General features: G+C 38.0%; 3 protein-coding genes across 3 annotated transcripts; 2 read left to right on the forward strand and 1 right to left on the reverse strand.

Annotated features, from left to right (window-relative positions):
• Positions 1 to 108: 108 nt before the first annotated feature.
• nipsnap2 (nipsnap homolog 2) lies at positions 109 to 7,659 on the reverse strand. The gene is made up of 10 exons (XM_058418675.1): positions 7,506 to 7,659; positions 5,931 to 6,070; positions 5,351 to 5,396; positions 4,852 to 4,946; positions 3,841 to 3,911; positions 3,485 to 3,625; positions 1,662 to 1,693; positions 1,358 to 1,452; positions 1,194 to 1,277; positions 109 to 1,073 (listed from the first exon to the last, which is right to left on the reverse strand). The coding sequence occupies exons 1-10, from the start codon at positions 7,595 to 7,597 to the stop codon at positions 1,009 to 1,011; spliced, it is 861 nt and encodes a 286-aa protein (XP_058274658.1). The 5' UTR covers positions 7,598 to 7,659; the 3' UTR covers positions 109 to 1,008.
• A 1,789-nt stretch (positions 7,660 to 9,448) lies between these two features.
• LOC131371066 (succinate receptor 1-like) lies at positions 9,449 to 12,148 on the forward strand. Its single transcript, XM_058418815.1, has 2 exons — positions 9,449 to 9,558; positions 10,504 to 12,148. Exons 1-2 carry the CDS (start codon positions 9,556 to 9,558, stop codon positions 11,437 to 11,439), a joined length of 939 nt encoding a protein of 312 aa, XP_058274798.1. The 5' UTR covers positions 9,449 to 9,555; the 3' UTR covers positions 11,440 to 12,148.
• Positions 12,149 to 21,588: 9,440 nt separating this feature from the next.
• On the forward strand, positions 21,589 to 22,512 carry LOC131341994 (succinate receptor 1-like). Its single transcript, XM_058372702.1, has one exon. The coding sequence runs from the start codon at positions 21,634 to 21,636 to the stop codon at positions 22,510 to 22,512; it is 879 nt and encodes a 292-aa protein (XP_058228685.1). The 5' UTR covers positions 21,589 to 21,633.
• Positions 22,513 to 24,811: the final 2,299 nt, after the last annotated feature.

The following is a 24,811-nucleotide window of genomic DNA, read 5'->3' on the forward strand; positions in this document are numbered from 1 at the left end:
TTTTTCATTTTGGTACTTACCATAGAGATATTAAAATATATTCAAAAGGTAATTGTGTTTGTAATCACTGTCTCTCTCACCGATTTCTCATTAGAAAAATCCTATGAATTGGGGAACAGTGTATACTTTATTGTACAGGATCACTTGTATACATATTGACTGATACAGTACAGGTCATATGTAATTGTAATTTAAGAAATCGCAACTGGAAATAAAATAAGCAAAAAACAAAACACAAAGACATACTTTTGAGGTCAGAGCTCAATATCCAGTATCACAGTAGCCTGCAAAATATAAATAAATAACAATTGTTTGTTTATAACATTACAATACAACTAAAAAAAAATGGCTGTTAAAACTCAGCATGCAGGTTTACATTCTACATGCCATACAGTACAAGGATGTTTTCCAAACCCCACAAAATAGGAAGTAGTTTCGATATAGACGGAGTTTTCTGTTTTCTCTGAATGGACAGAATATTTATTATACTTTTATCATGTAAAATAAAAGTAAAAATAAAAAAATCCCTCTGTTACCATCTAGCACATTTTAAAGTGATTTTACAGTGCTGTGCAAAATGTAGATTTCTTTCTCCCACTTACATTGAACAGCCTTCTTTATTTACATGAACAAATGCAGCACCACAGCGAATTTAATAATAGAACATTTAAAGACCTTATAATACTTTTTCTCTTTTAAATACATGTATATATGAGTTGGGCCACAATGCTAAGATGTAATGCGTGTGAAGATGCCAGAACTTTAAGGTTTGCCAAGATGTATTTCTCAAAGACTTGTGACATCATAAATCCAATCATCTTTACTTCTCAAGGAGTACAAAGTTCATAATCTTTCAAATCCATTCACGATTTCTCAACTCTATTTGCTGGTACGGATTTGGAGTGCTTTTATTTATTTGATGACCAGAAAGGATAGTGAAATGGAATAATACATATACAGCCTTGGTTCCCATGTGAATGCATGTCTTAAGCTTGTGAAAGTTGAAAGTTACTTCAGGGGTGAGGCCTTCATTGGAATCATAACTCTGGACTCCATGTGTTGAATCAGGGGCACTTAGAACAAGACAGGAGAAAACAAAATATATAGATATGCAAGATTAGTTACCAAAAAACAACGACGACAACAAAAAACAAGATGATGTGATGTGAAATGTTGTAGGATGATAGACTTACCTGTGTAGTACACCACTTCATTCCAGCCCTCATGCTGCCACACTGCATTGCGAGTGTCCTCTCTGGACTGCAGGTCCTTATACGCTGACAGTACATAAATCGAAAATAAGCACTAAGCACAGAAGTTACAGGAGTAAAATATACTTACGATGAAGCTCGCTTACCCCATAGGTGATGGACCATGTAAAGACTTCCTATCTGAGAGAAAAAACCTCCGACGGCCTCCCGGTTGTGCTGGCGATAGCGAATGGCTCGAGCCCTGAACAAACCATGCGAGCATTTTAATAATGCGGAATCACATCCATAAATATATAAAAGATCTATTAGTATTAATATTGCATTAATAATATGAATGTCTCAGGAAACCTATTTGCATGATCGCTTTCTAATGAACGTTGATCTGACTCGATTAGAATCTTTACACTTAAAAATGAACGGGAACTGAGTATTATGATAAGGCTTTCTTACCAGTAATTCCCCCATTCAATCATGGTTCCTGGCTGCAAAAGATAGAGATTATGGTATGTTACATGCATCAATTGCACATTGCAAAACATGTCCACCTGCCTTTCCTGACTGCAATGTTGCATGTTAGCGACAGTAAAGGGGACTAGGTGACACACATGGAATGAAAACACATGCCATAGCCATCATATGTTTAGCAGTCCTTTAAGTTTAGCAAAAGCTTCCTGGGAATCAAGTAATGAACAGGGTCAAGCTGATGAAGTGAGCAACATTCACAGGAGAATGTCCACTTAAGGGCATGACCTAGCATACATGACTTGTGTTTACAAGCATTTCCATCCATTTGATACAGCAGATATGCTAAACATAGAAGCCACTAGGTTTTCCTGAGAAAGCAGTGAGTGTTGTTTTGTTACAGAAGCAAAGTCTTGTCAGCCATTTTAGAGCCATATGCCATCCTAGGACTCTCTCACTCGCACAGAATTTGTGACCTAGCTGCTGAACCTGGAAAAACCAGCAGCAGAGGAGGAAACGTACAAAACTGTCGCATATAATACAGGCATAATGGCCTGGCTGAAGTTGACTGGCAAATGTAATATCTGCCAAATGGGATGATGGAATGGCAGGCATTCTCAGTGTGGCTAGGACAACTTACTTTTCAGTCCTTAGCTCGTATTGTTTTATGTAACACCAGGGCCCTGGAGAAACGTTTTGTCATTTCACTATGTACTTGCATCAACTATGTATGGTTAAAATAACAAGAAAATCTTGACTTGACTTGAATCAACTCTCAGTTTAATTATGCCGACAAACTGTGTGATCTGCTTCAGGGTTAGGGAGCTCTTTTTGTAGTTTGCCATGAGCTCAAACACTGTAATGTGGGTGAGGAACGCGGACATGCTCCTGATGGCCTACTCCTTGGAGGGGACACAAAGCCACCGACATAGTACAAATACTACATTTGAAAACACATGTGATGCTAGGAAGAGGCCAAGGTGCATTTTGCTTTTCAGGACAAAACCTAAGAAGCATCAGTATTCCAGGAAATGGAAACATAAGCATCATTCAGGTCCATGGATATGACCTAGTCCTGTAGCTGCAAAACTTGAACTACATTCCATCTGTAGGATATGGAAATGAAAGCTCTTTTAGGAACCAGTTCCACCTTCTTCGATGTTGAACAAAACCCTAGAAGAAAATAAATGTTTTGGGATACAGTAACAACTTTGTTGGGGTCTGATATCAACAAGGGCTAGAACATTAAACAGGCTGAGAGTACAGGCCCCTGCAGTCTCTGTAAGGTGCTGTACAAGGCATACCTGGTGCACCCATACCTAACATAGGTGTGGCCCACCCAATAACAAAAGTAGTACAAGAAAAACAGGCTCTGTGTATGTTCGAACAGGGTGTGGTGTCCTTAAGGCAGGTCAAAAGAATGACCCCCACACACAAAGCAGATTCCTAACTGCATCAGGCAAAGCATATAAGACAAGATAGTAGAAAGTTGCCCCAATCCTGGCTCAGTTTTCCATATGCATGAGTGAGGTATTAGTCAGCCCGCTTACTGTCAGGTCAACACCTAGAGATGTTCATCTACACATGGAAGGCTTCAATGTTTGCAGCATAATATCTAATGTATTGCTATATCGCTACACACAGTGCAATATCAGAAGTCATCACCTGGGAGAAATCAAACTAGATCATATCTCAGATCATATCTAGACACAAAAACAGCCTGCAGCCTGCACCCTCAACCAGATGTATTGGACTATTCTTACAAACAAAATTAAATGATGAAATCTTTAAAACCGAGTTTTGTAACTCACTCTTAATTGGTATGATCGAAGTTCATATATATTTGGTCCCTCGCGTGGAACTGGCTCATTCCAGAAACTAAACTCCAGCAACAGCTGATTACGGCGAGAGAGCAGCATCTTCCCCCGTTCCTGTCTGTACTCCATAAATTCCTGTTAAGTACAAAAGGTAGCGGAAATTCAGGGTTTAATCAAGTGCACTGAATAAACTTGAGACATTATGTATCTGGAAATGAGCTTTAGAATTTAAGTTAATGGCTAGTAATGGCATGTCTTCTATTGCTTTACATTAAATAAAATGAACACAAACATTCAAGCATTAACTTTACCATTAATTAAACCAAAACATTACTTAAAGTGTTTTCTACCTTGTTATTTTTCAGCTTATTCATGACTTCGGTCAGGGCTGGGTAGCCTCCGCGGTATCTCCACAAATGGACTGTATACAAAGAAATATACAGATCAGTTTGTATCCCTTTAATAATGTGCAGGGGAATGTTCTGGGATATGTTTACATGATCACTTTCTGGTAATATTTCCACAAAAGTCACTGGTCTTAATATTATAACAGCTGAGAAATAGTACACAGGATCAGACAATATATTGTTTGTCAGTATCGATATAGGGAATTTACTTTTCTAATACAATCCCTCACAAAATATTGGCCTTCTGTCACACACTGAAGCTTTACGTTTTTTTTTCAAGTATGTGGCAAACTTATCGTTTTAATATGCAAATTAGATTTGTGGCCAATGGTTTATTTCTGGCTAGTTATATGGAAAGCATTTAGAATTTTTCAGCTGATCTGTTTAATGCAATTATAATTTAATGTTTAAAAAGAAAACAATTGATAAACTGCTGTAATTTGTGAGACTCACCAGAAAAGAAAACAAGCATCTGCTATCCTTAGGTAATGCAAAATATGACCACTAAAAGCTTAAATATTACCATTATATTCTATATATTATTTCACAGTAATGGCTAATAGTAAAGAGTTTACCTGGAATGTGACAAATAATATTAATGCCAGAAAAAACTAAGTGTAACAGCAGCCAACTAGTGAACATCAACCAATAGCAGAATCATAAGGTGAAGCCTAGACAAGTCATTAAATGCATCACTGACACTACACTATCAATTTGTCTGAAAAGTCTAGGATATTTAGCAAATCATCAAGATGTGGCCAAGCGTCTAGACGTCATCTAGTATGAAACACTGCTTTTCACTGAATACGCTGTTCTATTTGACAGGACTATGCAAATCAAATGACCAGGATGAATAAAAACCTAGCCCAGATGAACAGAAAACTCTAGTAAAATCACATCTTTCTGCCATTTCTGGGGCTTGAAAGAACGTGGTGCTTATCTGCAAGGTCCTACCAGCCTGGTCTTGTTCTCCATACCAGGTGTTCCATGTTCCCACCAGCTCGCAGGGGTAGTATTTATCCACATGGATCGAAGGCAACACATCCTCACTGTGGGACAAAATAGAGATCGTTAATTATTTATTGCATTAAAGCCTGGATATAGGATAATAGATGTTAAGAGTGACAGCAACACATAACAGCATTCAAAATTCCAAACCTGTTTTTAGATCGTTCATTCTGAGAAACAATACTATTTTTAAACGTATTTCCTCCAAGTCACTGTCCCTGGAATGTAGGTCAAGAATAGAGTGCAGAAGATTCCTGCTCCTGCCAATCATCTCACAGGAATAGAACTGAATACAATTCGGATGGAGTTACACTCCACAGGCGCAATATCAATTCAGTCTCAAGGGTTTCTGATAAGCAATTCGTGATTAAGACACCGAAAATAGTTCATCGGTTTGTAATTAATCCCCAGGAACCACTTGAGATTGGGAAGGGTTGGGACTTACCAAAGTTTGTTATAAGCATCCAGACATTCAGGCTTCACATTGTGAACTAAAATGAAGAAACCATAAGTCATTAATGGCACTGTTAAATGTTTCACTGCTTTCTATTTTTTTTATTAACAATAATTTACTATAATTAGTCCATCACACCAAGCTACTATAATGAAATAATTGTTACTCTTCGTCTCTTCTGGTAAATATGTATTTTATACTATTCTAGATGTGATGTTTTTTTTTTTACATGAAGAAAGACTGAGCTGTATTTTGCTAGCCATCATGCTATGGTTATGTTTAGCATCATATCATGTAAAAGAAATGCAAATGGTATCCTTGGTTGCTTTGCTATGTCGTACTGTGCTGTGCTACATTCAGAAATTAACTTGGTACCAGTGGTGAAGTGGACATTTCAGTAGGTATCTTTCACCTGGAAAACCTTTAAATATATTTTACGTACATAATTTGAACGTAAGGACTACTAACATATGTAAAGCTTTACTCGATTAGCTGATTCAAAGCGTCCTATATGCACATTTTAAAAGCAAAGTAAACATCAGCAATATCAAGCGCACAAACTATTACTTACATTGAATTTTATAAAGGTTACTTTCTTCTTTCTTTGCCAGCAGGTGAGAATGGGCGTCTTTTCTTGGGTCCACTTTACGCACAAACAGAGATTTAAACCAGCTCTCCTCTCGATTTCTGTGACCGGATGACGACAATCCCCTAGGATTAGATATTACAATTATGCGCTTGTGATGTATTGTATTGTAGGGTAACCCTAATTATATCCACCCTGGCTCGACTAGCTACCAGTTGTAGATACTACTACCGATACTACATTATAAGATTGGACCATTGTTGTTTTTTTTTCTTGGTAAATTACTAATACAATACATACTACAACAACTTTGATAGACTAGACGTCCTATCCAGGGTGTATCCTTTCTTGTGTCCAGTATCTCCTGGGATAGGCTCCAGGTTCCCCATTATCCAGCCTGTTGCTTAGTGTCTTCACACTAGACTAGTCTGTGTTCTCGTTTTGAAGTTTGGAGAAGGCGTTTAAGCTTGCTTGGGACCATGGCACTGTTGGATGGCTTTTTCCCCCCACAAGTTGTTGTAGTCAGATCCAAAGTAAAAGAACTTTACTGCCTCGAACTCACCATTTTTGCTTTCTTTTGACCACCACTCATACTAGGGACCTTCACCTGGGTCAGAATTCTGTCCAGGACCCGATTTTCCCTTTCAAGTATTTCTTCACTGTGCTTCATGCGCATCATTAATTCTACTGTCATGTATTAACAAGGTCATTATTGTGCTACCTTCTGACATGGTGGACTATTTCCACTACATCGCAGGCACAGGCGCTTAACACTGGCAAATTATTTCCAGTCACTAAATAATAACTTTTTTCTGACCAATTACTGTTGTAATCGTATAACGACGATCTCTCGCGGCACACTTGTGGTTGAAAATCACATCCTCTGTTTTAGAGAATGGGTGGATGAATAATAAGACCATTTGGATAGCTCAAACATATCTTGATCAATTTCGTCCACTAATAAGGGAGGTAGATATACCAGTTTCGCAACTGGTAGCTGGTCATTCATCCAAATAACCAGTCAAACGAATGAATAAATGAACTCATTAAAGATGCCAAAATCAAGGTAAACTCCTACTATTGCTTTATGCAGGCCTGAAAAAGGTTTTCACTTCTTAATAGGAGCTCTCAGAAACATTTTTCAATCTAAATAGGATATGTCAACAGCAGTAGTAGTAGTGTGTCTCAAAATAATTGCCCTTAATCATGGCCAGAATTTAAAACAATCAATCCTAGTGATCAATGTCACTAGATAGTGAATAAAAATCTAACAATACACTGAAATCTGTGTCCTTCAGAAGTCAAGAGTCTGATTTATCCATTAACAATATAAAATTGCACTGATCGTGTTTACACTGAACAGGATTTATTATAAAACAAAAATATAAAATGCATTCATGATACGGAAATATCCTTTTACTTTCAGCGGAACTTGTATGGAAACTGCATGTGCATTTGGGACACGGCCCGCTATCTGATTCATGCATGTGTCTCTCTCCGGTAAGAAAGCGCCGTGATTGCGTCCACAAAGCAAAGGAAATGCAGATAAAATGGTCAGACCTGATAAGATGGACGTGCACTTGCGTCCTGGCGTTGTATTTCGCCGAGCGAAGGCCGCTTAAGCAGCGCTGAAGGACTCCTCCGGTCGCCATCTTCACTTACCAGAACCCTGTCGGAAATAAAAGGGTGGAGTGCGCACTACGTCCACCAGGGGGCAGTGAGAGCTTTAAACCAGGTCCGAATTGTGGAGGCATACGGATTCCACAAGACCTCTGAAGGTGTGCTGGCTCCAAGACGTTAAAAATATAAAAAAGATAAAATATTTTGTTAAATTGTGTAATATTTTGTTATTTGATATATTTTTTGTTATATTTTTGTACCCTAATTTTTTATTTATTTATTTATTTATTTATTTATTTATTTATTTATTTATTAGTATTTTTGTTATATTCCTTCCTATTTTATCTATTACCTGTGTTTGTGGATACTGCTGGAAGCTGTGTGGAATTTCCCTTTGGGATGAATAAAGTATCTATCTATCTATCTATCTATCTATCTATCTATCTATCTATCTATCTATCTATCTATCTATCTATCTATCTATCTATCTATCTATCTATGGCATTTGTTTTCCAATACACAGTGTATTTTAAAACTTTGTGGTGTCTCATAAGCTTCCTCTGTTCCATTTGGTCGATTGCGTAAACAATTATGTGGTATTTCACACATAACTACTGAGCACTCTCATGCACTGACCTGTCAAAATAATATTTTTCAGTTAGACTGAGCAATACAAATGATTTTTTTTTATTCTTTATGATGTCCTTCAAGCCTTAAGCCTTATTTGGGAGGGCTAGCCCCCTCTGGAAACCCCCAGAAAATCGGTCAGAGCATCACACTACATTGCCTTGGGGATCGTTTTATATAGAAATGTATTTGTAAATGTGTTTGCCTATGACATCAGTGAAAGTAAGCAGGGATGTGTTTCAACAGGATTGGAAGAGTTTATTTTACGTTTATGTGTTTGGATGGAATAGATGAAGATAAAGGTATACGTTTAAGGATTCACTTACTGTTCTCCAATGAAATGTATAAAAGTTTTTCGTTCATGGGTGGAGCAGCGACATGTATCGTTCGATGCGTCGGTTTGGGAGGGGCTCTGCCTCACAACACGTCCCAGCACCTTCCTGAAAACGAATGGAAAAAATCTCCAAATGTGAATGGAGATATTGGTAGGGCAAATGTGATGAATATGCTGGACATTACAGCATTGAAAGAAAAGAAAAGGCCAAACTAAACATAAAATCAGTACAGACTACAATGCATAGACAAGCAACTCTCTTGACACAAAACACTTGAAAAGACAAAGTGCTGTTGTTGCAGTTTCCATTTAGCTGCAAGTTTCCATTCCAAGATGAGCTAGTTATTTATATTCTTATATAAGGCTCTGTGAGTCCAGTGAACCACAATCTGAGGAACTGCAGGTCTGAGGTCCCCATCTGAGGAACTGCAGGTCTTTTCTCAGATAGAGTCAGTGACAACACCTTGATAACCCCCAACAGTCATCGACTCATGGGTATTAGTCAAGCACAATTGTGCTATGCAACAGGACAATGATTTGAAGCGCACGATAAACTGGTGTAAATTGTGATCAAGTTTATTTGTGATATTTGAGACACTGAACACATTTTCAGTTGAATGCAGGTGTTTCTGTTTGCACTGCATTGCCACACTGACTGACCAACAGTAGTACAGCTGGAATCAAACCTCACTGTACAAAAGCTCCATCAAACTGAGTCAACAATGATGTGTCAACAAAACTTACCACCTTTCCATCTGCACCTCTACACATGTCACAGAAATGACAAAAAGCAAATCAACAGGGGTGAAAAACAGACACTGGGGCCGAAAGAGAAAGAAGAAGCAAAAAAACATTTGCTTGCGTCTGGGTGTGTCATTGCATCAGATCTCTGGTTAGATAAATACCAAATAAATTCAGTGAACTTTTGTACCAGTAATGATGATGTGCTACAAATGGGTGGATACATTTTTAGAAAAAGGAACGATAAAAAACTGACTCATTTCTAGAATAATTACCCCAAAGAGTGCAATGGTAAGAATGATTTCAATTCATTATTTTAGCAAGATAATGTGTACTAGTTAATGTCTACAAATGAATGATTATTAATGCTGCTAAAGGGTGTTATGTAATATACATAAACTAATATAGGGGTTGGAAAATTTTGTTATATTATGCTTAAACATTTTACTCATGCACTTAAAAAAGAGGTTAAACTTTAGCCTATTCTTAAAGACTTAAGCAAGGAATTAATCCACCTAATGCTTATAAATGATCTTATATATTGTTCATTACCTAATGATTATATCTAAAATTCTAACCTCAGCATTGTTTGGTTCTGAATGTCTTGTTAGTACTTAACCTTTACAGGGGTCCTTTAAGGGTTTTTTAAGGTTTTTATCTATTACATAAAATGTACTAATTAAAGCATTTTATTATAGGAAAATATTATGTTCTTGGTTTCACCCTGAAACTAAACCTCTAGAGGAGCTTGGGAAAATTTCTTGGAGTAGCCATTGTCAGTGTTTTATGCTTTATGTGTAAGTGCGTTAGATTATTTATGACATGACTAAGTATTTGCAGTTTATTCTGTTTATTCGGTCTTTGAAGTAATTAGGCATGAGATGCATTTTATAAATTTTTTTAATAAATAAACTGGAAACAAAATGTAAAATACAAAAAGTAATGTAAAATATATTGGCATGTTGGTTTTGCATAATTGTATAGTAGTATTGAATATGGTCTTAATAAATAATCCTGTACAGGATTAGGGTTAGAGAGATAGATCTGTAGCCTGTTAGGTAGATTCTAAATATTACATCCCCTTTGGCACCATTCTACAAATATTAGTGGAGCACATAAATTTCTTCAATCAAAAAACAACACATCATTGTTAGCTGGCTAATTACACTACATGAACTGGCATGGAAATAAAGCCCTTCAACTGTAGTAATTATATGTACAATAATCTTCATGCAGGACTCCAACTGTTCTGATGTCATCACTCTACTGTTAGAGAAATATTATCTCTCGCCAATGTATGGTCTGGAATTTGCCCTTGGCTTCATCGGGAACCTAGTGGTGGTCCTGGGCTATATCTTTTGCCTCCCTGCTTGGAAGTCCACTAATGTGTACCTGTTTAACCTGGCTATGTCCGACCTCATCTTCCTGTGCACTTTACCTGAGCTGTCCTACAACTATGCTCACAACCTGAAGAAATTCAATACTGCACTATGCATGATTAATCGCTACATCCTCCATGTCAACTTGTACTCCAGCATTCTTTTCATGATGTGGGTAAGTGTGGACCGGTTCTTGTTGCTGTGTCACCCACAGCGAGAACACGTCCTGTTGACTCTCAAGGCTTCACTGTGCATCACAGTCCTGAATTGGATCTGGGTGAACATTCAAATCACTCCTCTCATTGTCATTATTATCCAGGACTTGCAGCAAAATCGCCAGACAGTGTGTCGTGATTTTGCAAGCCTGGGAGTTCCCAAAGTTACTCTGATCTACAGCATAGTTCTCACCATAACTGGATATGTGATGCCACTGGTGGCTTTGTTTTGGGCATCACAAAAGATGGTTTCGGTACTCGTGCAAAGAGAGGAAGTGCTTGGGACATCTTTCCAAAGGCCAGTAAGAATTGTGAGGTCTGCAGCAATCATGTTCCTGGTGCTCTACACACCTTTCCATGTAATGAGGAATGTACGCATTGCATCACAGCTTCCTGAACTAAATTTGTCACAATGTATCATAGACCACATCAATGCAGTATATATTGTCACACGGCCAATTGCATTTGCTCATAGTGTCATCAACCCCGTGTTTTACTTCCTCATGACAGACAGCTTTAAAGAAGCTCTGCAAAACAAATGGAGGCAGCTTAAAAGGATGGTAATGAGTGCACCATAAGCTAGTCTGAACTAACAACCAAAGACAGCACTGACAAACCTATGTAAATTCATTGGCTATTATTAACTGGAAATTTGAGTTAAAGTTGTAAAGACTGGCCAGTGATTGTATATAAACATTGTTCCTTTGCCAAATGCATTCGATCAATAATAACACATTTGATGTTGGAAGGTTGGTTCTTTACTTTAGTTCCTGTGCTGTGTAAGTCAAATTGGGTACATTTTATTTATGGCAAAACTCTTTTCTTAATATGATAATGGCATTTCTTTTATTTCATATGTAATGAACATACATATTGCTTGTGACATTTGTAGAAGGTCTTTTGTCTTGTGATGATATTCCTGATTTTTTGTATTCATAATATTCTGTAACTTCACTACCTGGTTATACATTTTCCAAATTGTATCCAAAAAATATAGAAAGATAAAAAGAGTTATTTGTAGACATGTCTCTATTTTCTTGTTTCTGCAGTACAGCTATATTATTTCCCTATAATGTCAGTTGTTACTACTGAATAATTATGACTAAAAATAGGAACTTCTTGTTACTCTTTTACTTCTTTTGTTCCAATTAATTTAGCAAAAATATTTTCACAGTAAAATAATAAGCACTAATTACAAAGCGACACTGAAAGACATTAAACATTAAACATGATTGAAATGATCAAATTAAATTATAATCGAATTCTGTGGGATTGCATGTGTATTAAAACCTTGTTGACAATTAAGCCTACAAAATAAACAGACCTTCAGGAGCTGACCTTTTTGACAGACACATGAATTTTTAGTACACTTGTTCTTTATACATGAGAAAACAGTTCTTTGATGACTATCTCTAAACTACTTCTTTTTTCTTCTACTGCCCTCTCTTTCTGTGAAATGATCTTTTCTGTCTTTAATGGTCACAGCTTGAGGAACTGACACCAAAGCAGATCACTCTAGTGCAGGAATTCTGACCATTTTTAGACTGTGGAAACAGAGACTTCAATCATGGGCCAGGTCTCACACCTGAACTGGAGCAGGTGAAGTACCAAAGCGGGGCCATTCAGATCATCAGAGGGTTTGGCAAGAGCAAGACTATAGTAAAAACGCAAAATTACAAACAATATGCTTAATATACAATAATGCAGGAAAATCCCAGAATTTAATGAAGTTTTATTGGATGATTTAGGGGCAGCATGGTGCCAAGAAGGTCCTGGGTTCAAATCCTGGGTTTGAACAGGCAGGGGCCTTTCTGAGTGGAGTTTGCATGCGAGTTTGCTCCGTGCCTTTGTGGGTTTACTCCAGGTACTCCGGTTTCCTCCCACAGTCCATAAACATGCACATTAGGTTTATTGGTAATTCTAAAATGTCCATGTGATGGTCTGATCTGCATGGTTCGCATCAACTACTGGAATGGCTTAAAATATGCTTTTGCAGAAAGCAGTATCAAATATTGGTTTAATATAAATGAATGGAAGTTAAATGTGTGGATTATAGACTGGCACAATACCTATCAGGCAGCAGTAGCTCAATGATTAAGACTTTGGCCTACTCATCACAAGGTTGTGGGTTCAAAGCTGTGACTGTTGGGTCCTTGAACAGGCGCTTAATTGCATAAATAAGATATGTTGCAATGTAATGTTAATGAATAAAAGCTACCTTTTAAAAAAAAGCCATCAAAAAACACTTGTGGCAATTTGGATAACCGTCCTCCCTACAATGGAGAAAAAAAGGTGACCCATATCTACTGTGAAGAAAGCCATGAAAATCAATTTCACATCACCTTTTGTGGGATTGATCTACCATACTACTATTGCAGGCTCCATTATCTTCTCTGTATGTATACACTGAAAGTAAACAGTGTATTTTGCTTTTGTTGTACCAGATAAACCCTGCATACTGAAGGAGTGCTCCAACTATAAATAACTTTATATGGATAACCAAGCTGCTTTGAGGCTGCAAAAGTGTGATACTGAGACAATTAAAGATGTCAGTTACTATGAAACTGGACAAATTATGCATAAGCACTTCCTTCACAAATAAAAAATAAAGACATTTTTACAGATTAACACTGCCAAACTTTGGAAAAGAAACCTTTGACTTCAAGATATATGCAACTCCTAAACCAGCCAGTGGTTTAATTTTGTTGATCCAGACACATTATTGTTGCCTTCTCTTTTTGTGAAAACTTGAAAAGTCGTCTGAAAAGTCAAACTATGTCAAGAGCATATCCCTGTATTACAGCATTTTAAAGTAAGAGGTTTAATTCAGGAATAATATTTCATTATCTGAATTAAACCTGACAAATGAAACTTTATGAACTTTTTTCTAGCCATAGTGGCACACCCTCACTGGGCTGGGCTTGTGAAGGGATCGCATCCATTCCTTGCCAGAAATGCTCTTGACATATCACAGAACTAATATCAAATTATATGTGAAAGCATAAAGGCAAAATTCAATCACTTGTGTTCCTTGGTATGTAAAAGTCACACCTCTTTTCCCATCACAAAATTAAAAACATGACTCAAAAAACTTTGCAAAATTAAGTAAACGAACATAAGAATTACATATGACTAACCTACCATTTATATGTCTACCAGAAAAAAACACACTTTATTCTTTATTTGTTGTTGGACATAAAGTCCTCTGGTGCTCATTCTGAGATTGCATGTGAGCTCTATTTCTCCGTAATGCCACAGCATGGGATTAAAAGGGAAAAAAACAGGACAACTGAGCCTTGGCTGCTTATGACTTCATTTAGCTCACGCTCTGACACACACACACACACACACACACACACACACACACACACACACACACACACACACACACACACACCAGCCCAGTTCACTGAGGGGTGAGAACAACTTAATATAAGCTAACAAAAATAAGCAACAGGTGTGCCACATTAATTGCCCATTTCCCTATACTCCCAATCCACCAAACTACGCCCCCACCTGCCATAGTAACCCGAACGCCTGACGCAGGTTGGGGAACAGTCTGGAATGTGACTGCATTCTTTCCTATTGGAGATGGAAGTTAGCCCCTACCATCTTGGCCCCAGAATGCAGACCACGTTGGACTTAAATGGCTCTAATACAAGTGACTGATCACTCAGAGTTTCCCACTTGCACTGAACAGTTCTCTCTCTCTATCATGTGGGACAAAACTTCCCCCAGCCCTTTGTCTTACATGTCAGTCTGCAACATAAAAGAGAGAAAGAAATGTTAGAGAGTGAATCAGAGAGCCCCCAAAGATAGCTGCTTTAATCCTTACAAAGGCCAGTTGGCAATGTTCCAGCTACTGCTCAGTGTAACGTCTCGTCTGACGTAGGAGTGTTACAATCCATACGCAGATATATTAAAGGACGAAGAAACAGGGTCAAAACCAGAAAGCAACACTGTAGACCAAAACCAAAACACAAATCCAAAAATCGAAGTCAAAAGCAAACGGGCAGGGTCATGCAGGAGGTAACTAGACAATGACTAAATCAAGGCTTGGCAAGTAACGCTATAGGAAACAATGCTTCACAATGTGGCTGAGATAGCGTGCTGCTTATATACGCCTCTGGACCGGAAGTGGGCAGAAACGGTTAATATTCGGGCGATGGCTCCCTCTGGTGTTCAGGCCTCGTGACACTCAGACCACTAGAGTGGATCTCATTTAGTGAGCTCAGACCGTGTACTGGTGAAGTCACAACTAACCTGTGACAATATCTCACTATCCCCAGGAACAGTCTCCCCATATATTTTGTCTTGGGTTTTTGGCAGGCTGCATTTGCAACAGTTTATTTGGGTGTGCAACTGCATGCAAATGGAAGCCCAGATATCGTATATCAACCCACTCATTGTCACACTTTACTGGGTCCACCATATGGCCTAGCAATCTCTTTAGGACCACCGTCACATGCGGTGTTATAGGACCACCAATAGCACCCAATTCATCAATCTTCAATCTGGCACCTGAAAAAACCTCAGATGAAGTGTGACAAAGAAGAAACAGATAAAGGTATCTTTTACTTGGGGTCAAGGGAACATACCAATTGCATTTTTTCAAATCTAGGGTCAAATTAAGAGGGACTGTCTCCAACTGGGATCAAACTGGGATCCGCTGTTTTTGGATACCTCAACCCCAAGCTACTGTTGTTACCAGAGTTCAACCTCCCTCCATTGTTTAAGAAGGTCAAGGTGGTATATCTGCCATGCTTTTCCCCTGTCTATATGCAAAACCTTATAGTTGACTCCTTCCACTCGCTGCACATCTTAAAAAGTTTGCCACTTGGCAAGAAATTTCAAGCTAGTGGTAGGAAGCAACATGAGGTATTTATTTCCCAGTACAAGTTGTCTAAGATGAAAGTGGATTTTATAGATCCATCGTTGCCTTTCCTGTAGCACATAGGTGACAAACTGGATCCATAAAGGGCCAGTGTGGGTGCAGGTTTTCATTCCAACCAAGCAGAAACCACACTTGATTCCACCTGTTTAATCAACTGATCTTGGCTTTCAGTAGACTCAGGTGTGGCTTCTGCTTGGTTGGAATGAAAACCTGCACCCACACTGGCCCTTTGTGGATCCAGTTTGACACCCCTGGTGTAGCAGATTGTCCTGAAATAAGTGACTTACAAACATGAACTTACAATTTATGTTCTTAAGCATTTTTTAAACATCTATTAACTGACTATAAATGGTGGTTAGGATTGCTTTAGTTCCCAAAAAATTTATCGAATTGGTCAGTTTGGTCTCTTTGGAAGAAAACTTTGTCTCTGCTATACAGTTTTTTTTAGAGATCATTGACAGTGGCACCGCTTTCAGGATATCTGCTTCAAGATGGTCCACAAGAATTGATATGAAGTGACATCCTCATGCTGACAAGACCAATGGCCAGATGAGATGCAGGCCAATTCTTTTAAAGATGATCTCTATAAGAGGGAGAGGATGCAATAGTACATTTGGGGTGGCTGGGGTGTTCAGGATGCAAGATGCAACCTACAAACATTAACACAAATGCCCACACAATTAAAACAAGTTAATGAACCGGCCAATAATTTAGGGTCCTGACATTCCTAGAATATCCCAGCTAATTGGGCAATATACTCCTCTTCAAAATCACTCCTTTACATTAAACTAGTAGCTGTATGCTGATCAGCCATAACATTAAAACAAGCTATCTTTTAACATTAATATAGTGCTGCCAGTCCCTACAAGAAAACAGAGGACATGCCCACATCACCCATATATTATCTTTCCTAAAATCCTTTTGATCTATAAAGTACTAAATGAATCATAAGTTACTGGCTCTTTGTTGGTACCTTGAATAATGAGGGCAATAGTAGGGGCCAGTGCTTTTTCTTACAAACCCTGACAGTTTCCTACTCCTCCCTACCCCCAAAGTCTCTCTCTTCTCTTCCTCAACTTGGTGATACTGGGGCCACAGGTGTAGGAATAAGACCTGGGCCAGTGTGCTGCAGCTACAGTAAGCACAGGCATTTCCATGAGCAATGCCACATAATAGTGGTGGGGGTTTCTGGATCCCCAAAGTGATGTAGGCTGTCTCCAGTCGAGCTGGGATGTACACTACCAGTCAAAAGTTTGGACACACCTTCTAATTCCATGGTCTTTCCTGATGTTTATTTCTTTCTACATTGTAAAACAATGCTGAAGGTGAACGAAATACACAATAATGTCCTTTGAACAGTTGATATTGAGATATGTCTGCTACTGATGCTCTGTAAAGCCTTCATAACGCCTCTAATCTGAGGTGCTGTTAATTGGTGATTTCTGAGGCTGGTAACTCTAAATGAACTTCTCCTCTGCAGCAGGATCTCCAGTATTGTTCTAGAATGTAGAAAATAAATCCCTAAACAAAAAACACTGAATTAAAAGGTGTGTCCAAACTTTTGACTGGTAGTGTACCATATACTGGTGAGTATTCAAGGATGTACATACCATGCATTGTTTTGATCAGGCTGTAACCAAACCTCAATTCACCAATGTTTGGTTAAAGGCAAAGCATTAGGGAATGCACGATTGGTGAAGGTCGAGTGTGTGCAAGGAAATGTTCACAAGTACCTGGTAGTGCTTTCACAATCCAATTACAGGGGGAAAACCTTGGACACAGGTGGTCCCCGGGGCTTTGGTGACGTTTGAGAGGACAGAGGGGGTGATGGGAAGGACCCACAACAAACTGAACAATGCCAACAGGCTTATATCCAGGTAAAAGCTACATTTTGTGGCAGACCATTCTCTTATATTTTCTAGATTTCACTCTCTCCATTGTTTTTCAGACTGATGTATTGGACAGAGAGCTCGGGGGTCGTATTTTCCCAGGTGGTGGAAGGTGAGAAGTACTCTGTTCTGAACATCAGCTGCAAGCTCTCTGCATAAAAGAGTACAAAAAGACTGAGAAATAGTGTCTGGCCATCAAGTGGTCAGTCCTCACCCTCATATAAAGTTGGGATGAGTTTTCACCCTCTTTTTTGACCATGTCCCACTCCAAGGATGCCAATATGTGGATCACTCATTGGTATCTGGCACTTCATCCACTGAAGTTAAAGATAGTCCACAGGCCAGACCTGCAGATGGCGGGGTGGTGGGGGTATATGGATCTGAGGGTGGGGTTGAGCAACAGTTTGTAAAAGGAAGGCAGAGTCAGTAAAAGTGAGCGTTCAGGATCCCACACCTGTGTGAAATTTTGCTCATGAGTGTTCTGTTTCAGTGAGAGATGGCAATGGTAAAGAGGGGAGAGACGTGAGGCATGGGTGAGACAGCTAAGCAGCACAGGGCTGTGTTTGTGTGTGTGTGTGTGTGTCTGCATGTCAGAAATAAACTTGCTGAAAATCAAAGGGAAAAGAATGTAGTAAAAATAAGCAATACATTTGAGTTGTCCCAAGCCTGACTAAAATCTCCTTATTCCTGAACCCAGAAAAGTGTCACAAATGAGTACACAAATGATACTGATGCTCATAAGCTCAAAAGTTCCTGTTTACACAATTGCACTTTTTGACTATATAGTTATAGAAAGGAAGTTATTTGTCTGGGGTCATCCAGATGAGGATGGCTTTTCCTTTTTAGTCTGGTTCCTCTGAAGGTTTCTTCCTCATCATCACCACAGTTTTTCCATGCCACTGTTCCCTTTAATTTAGATGTGTCTAACAGAATTGAAAATATGAAAGCCATGGCTGCCAGAATTAAAAAATTATTTTTTTTTGCAATTAACCAGACAAAGTACTGAGACACTCAATGAGACACCATGATAAAAAATGGGCCAAAATTCCCCCACAGTGATGTGAAAGACTGGTCTCCAGTTACAGGAGGCATCTGCTTGCAGTTGTTAAGTTATTAAGTTTAGAGGGTACTTTCTCATATAGGTGAAATATTTGATCATTTATAGATTTACTGATACATAGAGATGAGCCAAAGCATTATGACTATTCAAAGATGAAGTGAATAACATTGATTATGAAGGTATTCTGTTAAATGCATAAGATGTGTTCATGCATGAAGACCTAAGGGACTCTGACAAATTATTATTGGCCAGATCACTGGGTCAGAGCATCTATGAAATGCCAAGGCTTGTGTGGTTAGTACCGGCAGTTGTCTGAGGAGGAATAAACCATGATCCGGTGACAGGATTTGGAGCCCCAAGACTCACTGATGAGTGAGGGCAACAAAGCTTATCTTACTTATCTGCTTTGAACCTAAAGAAGGGCTTCTGTGGCACAAGTGACAGAAAATTTTAATGATGGTTACTCCACACCAGTCCGAGTGCCCATGCTAATGATCCATCTGGTGATTGCTGGCTCTGTGATACTGAAACCTGATTTATTTTCAAGAATCTATGCAGTACACACAAAACAGCTTTGCACTTAAGAAATGCCGGTTCCTTTGTTAATATGCTAAACCACTTGAGCTGAAAAGAAGTGTTGACAATTAAACAATTAAGGTTATTTGTGACATTGAACTCATTTTTAGTCTACTTCAAGTGATTCTTCTTGACTGCCTTACCACCCTAACCAAGCAACAATAGCTGGATTCAAACAGCTGGAATCGAACCTTACTGTACAAGACGTTCACGAAAGCTTCGTCAAACTGAGTCAACTGAGTCGTGTTGTGTTAAAAAAACATATCATCCCATTATTTGCACATTTACAAACGTTACAGAAACGACAATAAGCAAATCAACAGGAGTGAAAGACAGATATAGACGCAGAGAAAGAAAGAAGAAAAGCAGCAAAGTGATCGTTGCATCAGATTGCATCAGTGTGTCCTTGCATCAGATCTCTGGTTAGAAAAATACCAAATAAATACAGTGTACACTTTACACTTAATGATGATGTGCTACAAATGGGTGGTGCTGAGATTTTTCAAATAAAGACCCCTGATAAGCTGACTTCACCCTCCCAAAGTCGTCAGACCAAACAGCGCAATGGTAAGAATGCTTCAAATATACATACTTTGAGAGAGGGAAATTGTACTGGATAAAGTGTATATATATATTTATTAATGAGTAACACTCACTATTCAAAAGGCTATTGATAAGGTTTTTACATTTTTTCATTACGTTTTTTCCCTAATATGTAGGAAGAAAAATGCACAAGTGGTTAAGCGCAACTGCCATACTTCTCCTGTAAGAGATTAAAGTTTAGTTCATTCTTAAAAATTGTAACTTGGTATGAATTATGAAGAAATCTAACCTAATGCGTTAGTTTGATTTTGTATAAACTTACTATCAACATTGGTTGGTTGCAAACTTATTTTAAATACTTACCCTTTTCCACAGTCCAAGGTTTTATTGGATAATTAAAGGTTCTGATTTTCCACAAAAAGGACGGAAAAGACTTCCGATATGGAAAAAAAGTATTTTATATGATTTGACCTAGAACTTTTAAAGGTCCACCAAGAAGGACAACAATAGAGAATAAGGTTTCTCAGTTTTCTTGGAGTGTAGCCACAAACAAATTATGTTTTAGGTGTCAGTTTCTAAGTACTTGAAAATGAAGTGTAAGCAAATTGGTTTATTCAGTCTTTGAAGTAATTTTGCATATATTGGACTGGAATCTCTCTCTGTCTTTTTATTTTTTACGTCATATACATTATTATTATTATTATTATTATTATTATTATTATTATTATTATTAAAAAGTAGTGTGGCACAATTATTATATATAAAAACTAAAAATAACACAAATACATAGGTTTTAAAACATTTATACTGCGTACAGTCTGTAAGGTAAAATACAGAGAAAGTAAATGCACTGATATTTCAGCAGTAATAAACCTGGTCTTTAAAACCTTCGCTTTATAAACAACCATAATACGCTTTGGCCAATAGGCTTTAAGCAAAAAAAAAAAATTGCTTTAAATAAATCTCATTAATGTGATGAGAAATCCCCTGTGTGAAATTAGCTCCTGCATAAGTATAATCTCAGTCTTCTCAATCTTCATACCGCAGAGAATTTTGGTCTCTATTTTCACGGCTATGGTGCATACACAAAAACAAGTTTGTATTTTCATGAGAATTGGCGCAGGTGTTAACATGGTGCAAATGTAAACAGGAGCCGGGTTTCAGTGACTACATTACTAAAAGGTGTCCAATTAAATGAGTTCCTTTTATATTCTTTAATATCTGAGTACAGCACAGCAGTAATAACATTACGAAAGTTCTTCTTTTCTTATAATAATCGTGTTATATTTAGAGTTATATTTATATTGATGACTCCTGGTGGTCCAATGGCAGGATCCCGTGCTTTCATTGTCGTGGCCCGGGTTCGATGCCCGGGCAGGGATCTAACCCAGCCACTGAAGAGTTAACTCTCAGTGCCGGTCCCAAGCACGGATTAAATGGGAGGATTGCATCAGGAAGGGCGTCTGGCGTAAAACCTTAGCCAAATCAAAACACGCAGACTAAATGATCCGCTGTGGCGACCCCAAACCGGGAGCAGCCGAAAGAACAACAACAGTCTATCTATACTGATACACAAATTGAGATAATTTAATATCTATAATAATAATTTATGATGACAAATATAGAAAGAAAGTTCAAGGCTGAACATACTTAATTGCACCCAATGTTATCCTGTAAATTATGCTTGCATTTGCATGAAAATAGAGAATACATTCATGTGCAGTAATTATATGTACAATAATCTTTATGGCCGCAGGACAACTGTTCCAGTGTCATCACACCAATTTTGGAGAAATATTACCTCTCGCCAATGTATGGTCTGGAATTTGCCCTTGGCTTCATCGGAAACCTAGTGGTGGTTCTGGGCTATATCTTTTGCCTCCCTGCTTGGAAGTCCACTAATGTGTACCTGTTTAACCTGTCTTTATCTGACCTCATCTTCTTCTGCACTTTACCTGAGCTGTCCTACAACTACACTTACAACCTAAAGAGATTCAATTCTGCACTATGCATGATTAATCGCTACATCCTCAACGTGAACATGTACTCCAGCATTCTTTTCATGATGTGGGTAAGTGTGGACCGGTACTTGTTGCTGTGTCACCCACAGCGAGAACACGTCCTGTTGACTCTTAAGGCTTCACTGTGCATCACAGTCTTGAACTGGATCTGGGTGACTGTTCAAATCGCTCCTCTCATTGTCTTTATTATCCAGGACTTGGATCAAAATGGCTGGACAGTGTGTCGTGATTTTGGGAGCCTGGGAGTTCCCAAAGTTATTTTGATCTACAGCATAGTTCTCACCATAACTGGATATGTGATGCCACTGACGGCTTTGTTTCAGGCATCGAACAGGATGGTTTCTGTACTCGTGAAAAGAGAGGAATTGCGTGGGAAGTCCTTCCAAAGGCCAGTAAGAATTGTGCGGATTGCAACAATCTTGTTTCTAGTGCTCTACACACCCATCCATGTAATGAGGATTATGCGTTTTGCATCACGGCTTCCTGATTTAAATTTGTCACGGTGCGCCGTAGACTACATCAATTCGGTTTACATAGTGTCAAGGCCAATTGCTTATTTTCACAGTGTCATCAACCCTGTGTTTTACTTCCTCATGACAGATAGCTTTAAAGAAGCACTGCAGGACAAGTGGAAGCAGATTAAAAGGGTGATAACGAATGCATTATAAATCAGTCTGACCTGATCTCACAAAGACATCACAAATAATTTTGCCTTGCATTTAACTCTTACATTTATGTACACGTGAGTGACAAAATGAAGCCAAATTCAACATAAGGTGACTTAGTAAAGTGCGTAAAACATTTTCAGTAATTTTACAAGTGTCTAGTGGAGAGATCATCATCATTCTCCCAAAGAAAGACACATACACAACTGTTTGTTTTTTTTTTTTATGATGGTGTTAGCAAAGTTCTCAAAGAGACCACTCCCATCAGGATAGAAATGTTTAATCAATTTAATCAATTAATTTGCAGACATATGCAATGATACACTACAGCAGAAATCATTTTTTACAAATTTCTTGTCTCTCATAAAACTAAGAAAAGATTTGACATCACTGTCCGAATATAATTCCCATTAAAACTATTTTTAAAAGGGCATTTTGAAACTTCATTGTATGCCAATATGATGTTTTTGGTCTAAAGTTAAATACGGTTAAAGGATCATTTAAATATTTAGGTACTTTTGATAGTTTTCTTCTCACCTTACTTTGTCCCACACTTTAAATATCTCTGCACGAAGGGAATAAATGGAGCCAAACCATTCCCACAAGACGCACCCAACAGCACAACCAAAGCACTAGTTAATCTAGTTGTTATTCTAGTTGTTAATCCCTGCAGTTTCAATGAAACTCTAACCTTAAAATCCCCATGTGGTCTTTTGCTGTTGTAGCCCATCTGCCCCAGGGTTCAATGTGTTGTAGGTTATTATCTGTACACTTGTAAAATGTGGCTATTTGTGTTAGCCTTTAGCTCAAACCCTCACATCAACAACGTCTTTCTGCATCACAATAAATGCTCGCTATGTGTGATGTGTTTCATTCATTTGCACCATTCTGTATACATTGTTGTGAGTAAAACTCCCAAAATATCAGCAGTTTCTGAAACCAGCCTCATGTAGTGTTTCTTGACACAGACAAACACACTGAGATCACATTTTCCCCCAGTTGTACATGAACATAATTGAAGCTTCTGACCTGTAGCTGCATGATTGTTAGGACTGTGCTGCTGCCACATGAGCCAATTATGAGCCAGTTATCATATTGGATAAATGCATAAAGGAACAAGTGTACAGGTTTTCCTATTAAAGTGACTAGTGAGTGTATATACACATTTTCCCTTGTATGCCAAAATGTATGTAATGAGTCATAACACATTTGTTGTATGAAGGTCCCTGAGCTGTGTTTTCATTTTAAGCCAAAATATTAGTGGTTTCTGATATTAGGTGAAAACTTTTTGTCTTGTGATTCTATTCACTATATATCATTATATACTATAAACTTTAACTTGGTTACTTGGTAAATGTAAATATTTTCCAAATGGCCAAACATAAATGTAGAAATGTAAAATAGAGTTATTTGCAGGAATGGTCCTGCAGGGGGAGCTATTGTTTTAGCAGTAAAATACTTTTTTATTATTCTGCCAATTAATAATAATCATTCTGAATAAAAATTGGAGCTTTTTGAACATGACTGTGTTTTAATACTGTTATTGTATTGATTTTGTTTTGTTTTAGTTGTTAAGACTTTAATAAGCATTAATAATAACTAAAAATTGCAATAGGCAAACATTAAATTTAGTTTATAATACAATTATTGGTATTAAATAAATATTATGTATATATAAACATGCTCTGGTGTTGACTTTAATCAACCCTGCTGGCAGTCACATGACATTTCATACATTAAATGGAGAAAAAAAGCACAAAAGATAACAGGTAATGTATTCAATACCCTACTTAGCATTGTAAAAGTAATGTAAAACAGTGTAGTATATAAAGTAAGCAGTCAAGGTTTGCAAACCTTCTGGCACTGATCGACTGGCCCCACTATCTCTCAGGTTAAAAGGTAGGTATACATCAAGACTGTTTTCTGTTTTGGCACTGAGGTGGTAGAATAAAGTTCCCTTAGATGTCTTAATAGCTAAGTCACTGGCTATCGTCAAACAAAAGGTGAAGACCTACCTCTTCCTGAAAAACTTAAACTAGCCCTGTTTGTTTTACTTATTTAAATAAAAATCGTGCTATAATTCCTCACAATAGGCTGATGATATCCTAAGCCTGTAACCTTGTGAACCAACGTTGGTGTATTCACTGATAGAGGCTGTAAAGCCCTTTTGTACATCGCTCTGGATAAGGGTGTCTTCCAAATGAAATAAATGTAAATGTCAATGCAATTCGCCTCACAGTGGTTTAATCCATTGCCTACCTCTGATTTTGTGAGAATGCCAGTGTTGCCTGATGTGCAGTAA

The sequence above is a fragment of the Hemibagrus wyckioides genome, linkage group LG20 (genome assembly GCF_019097595.1).
Source record: "Hemibagrus wyckioides isolate EC202008001 linkage group LG20, SWU_Hwy_1.0, whole genome shotgun sequence".
Lineage (NCBI taxonomy): Eukaryota > Metazoa > Chordata > Actinopteri > Siluriformes > Bagridae > Hemibagrus > Hemibagrus wyckioides.

What these genes read in the sequence shown, in the direction of transcription:
- nipsnap2 (XM_058418675.1), bottom strand. Translation starts at nt 7,597, where the DNA reads ATGGCGACCGGAGGAGTCCTTCAGCGCTGCTTAAGCGGCCTTCGCTCG. An exon ending in GTGCACGTCCATCTTATCAG is followed by an intron (nt 6,071 to 7,505) that starts GTCTGACCATTT and finishes ATCTAATCCTAG; the next exon opens with GGGATTGTCGTCATCCGGTC. An exon ending in ATTGAATGGGGGAATTACTG is followed by an intron (nt 1,453 to 1,661) that starts GTAAGAAAGCCT and finishes TGGTTTGTTCAG; the next exon opens with GGCTCGAGCCATTCGCTATC.
- LOC131341994 (XM_058372702.1), top strand. Translation starts at nt 21,634, where the DNA reads ATGTATGGTCTGGAATTTGCCCTTGGCTTCATCGGAAACCTAGTGGTG.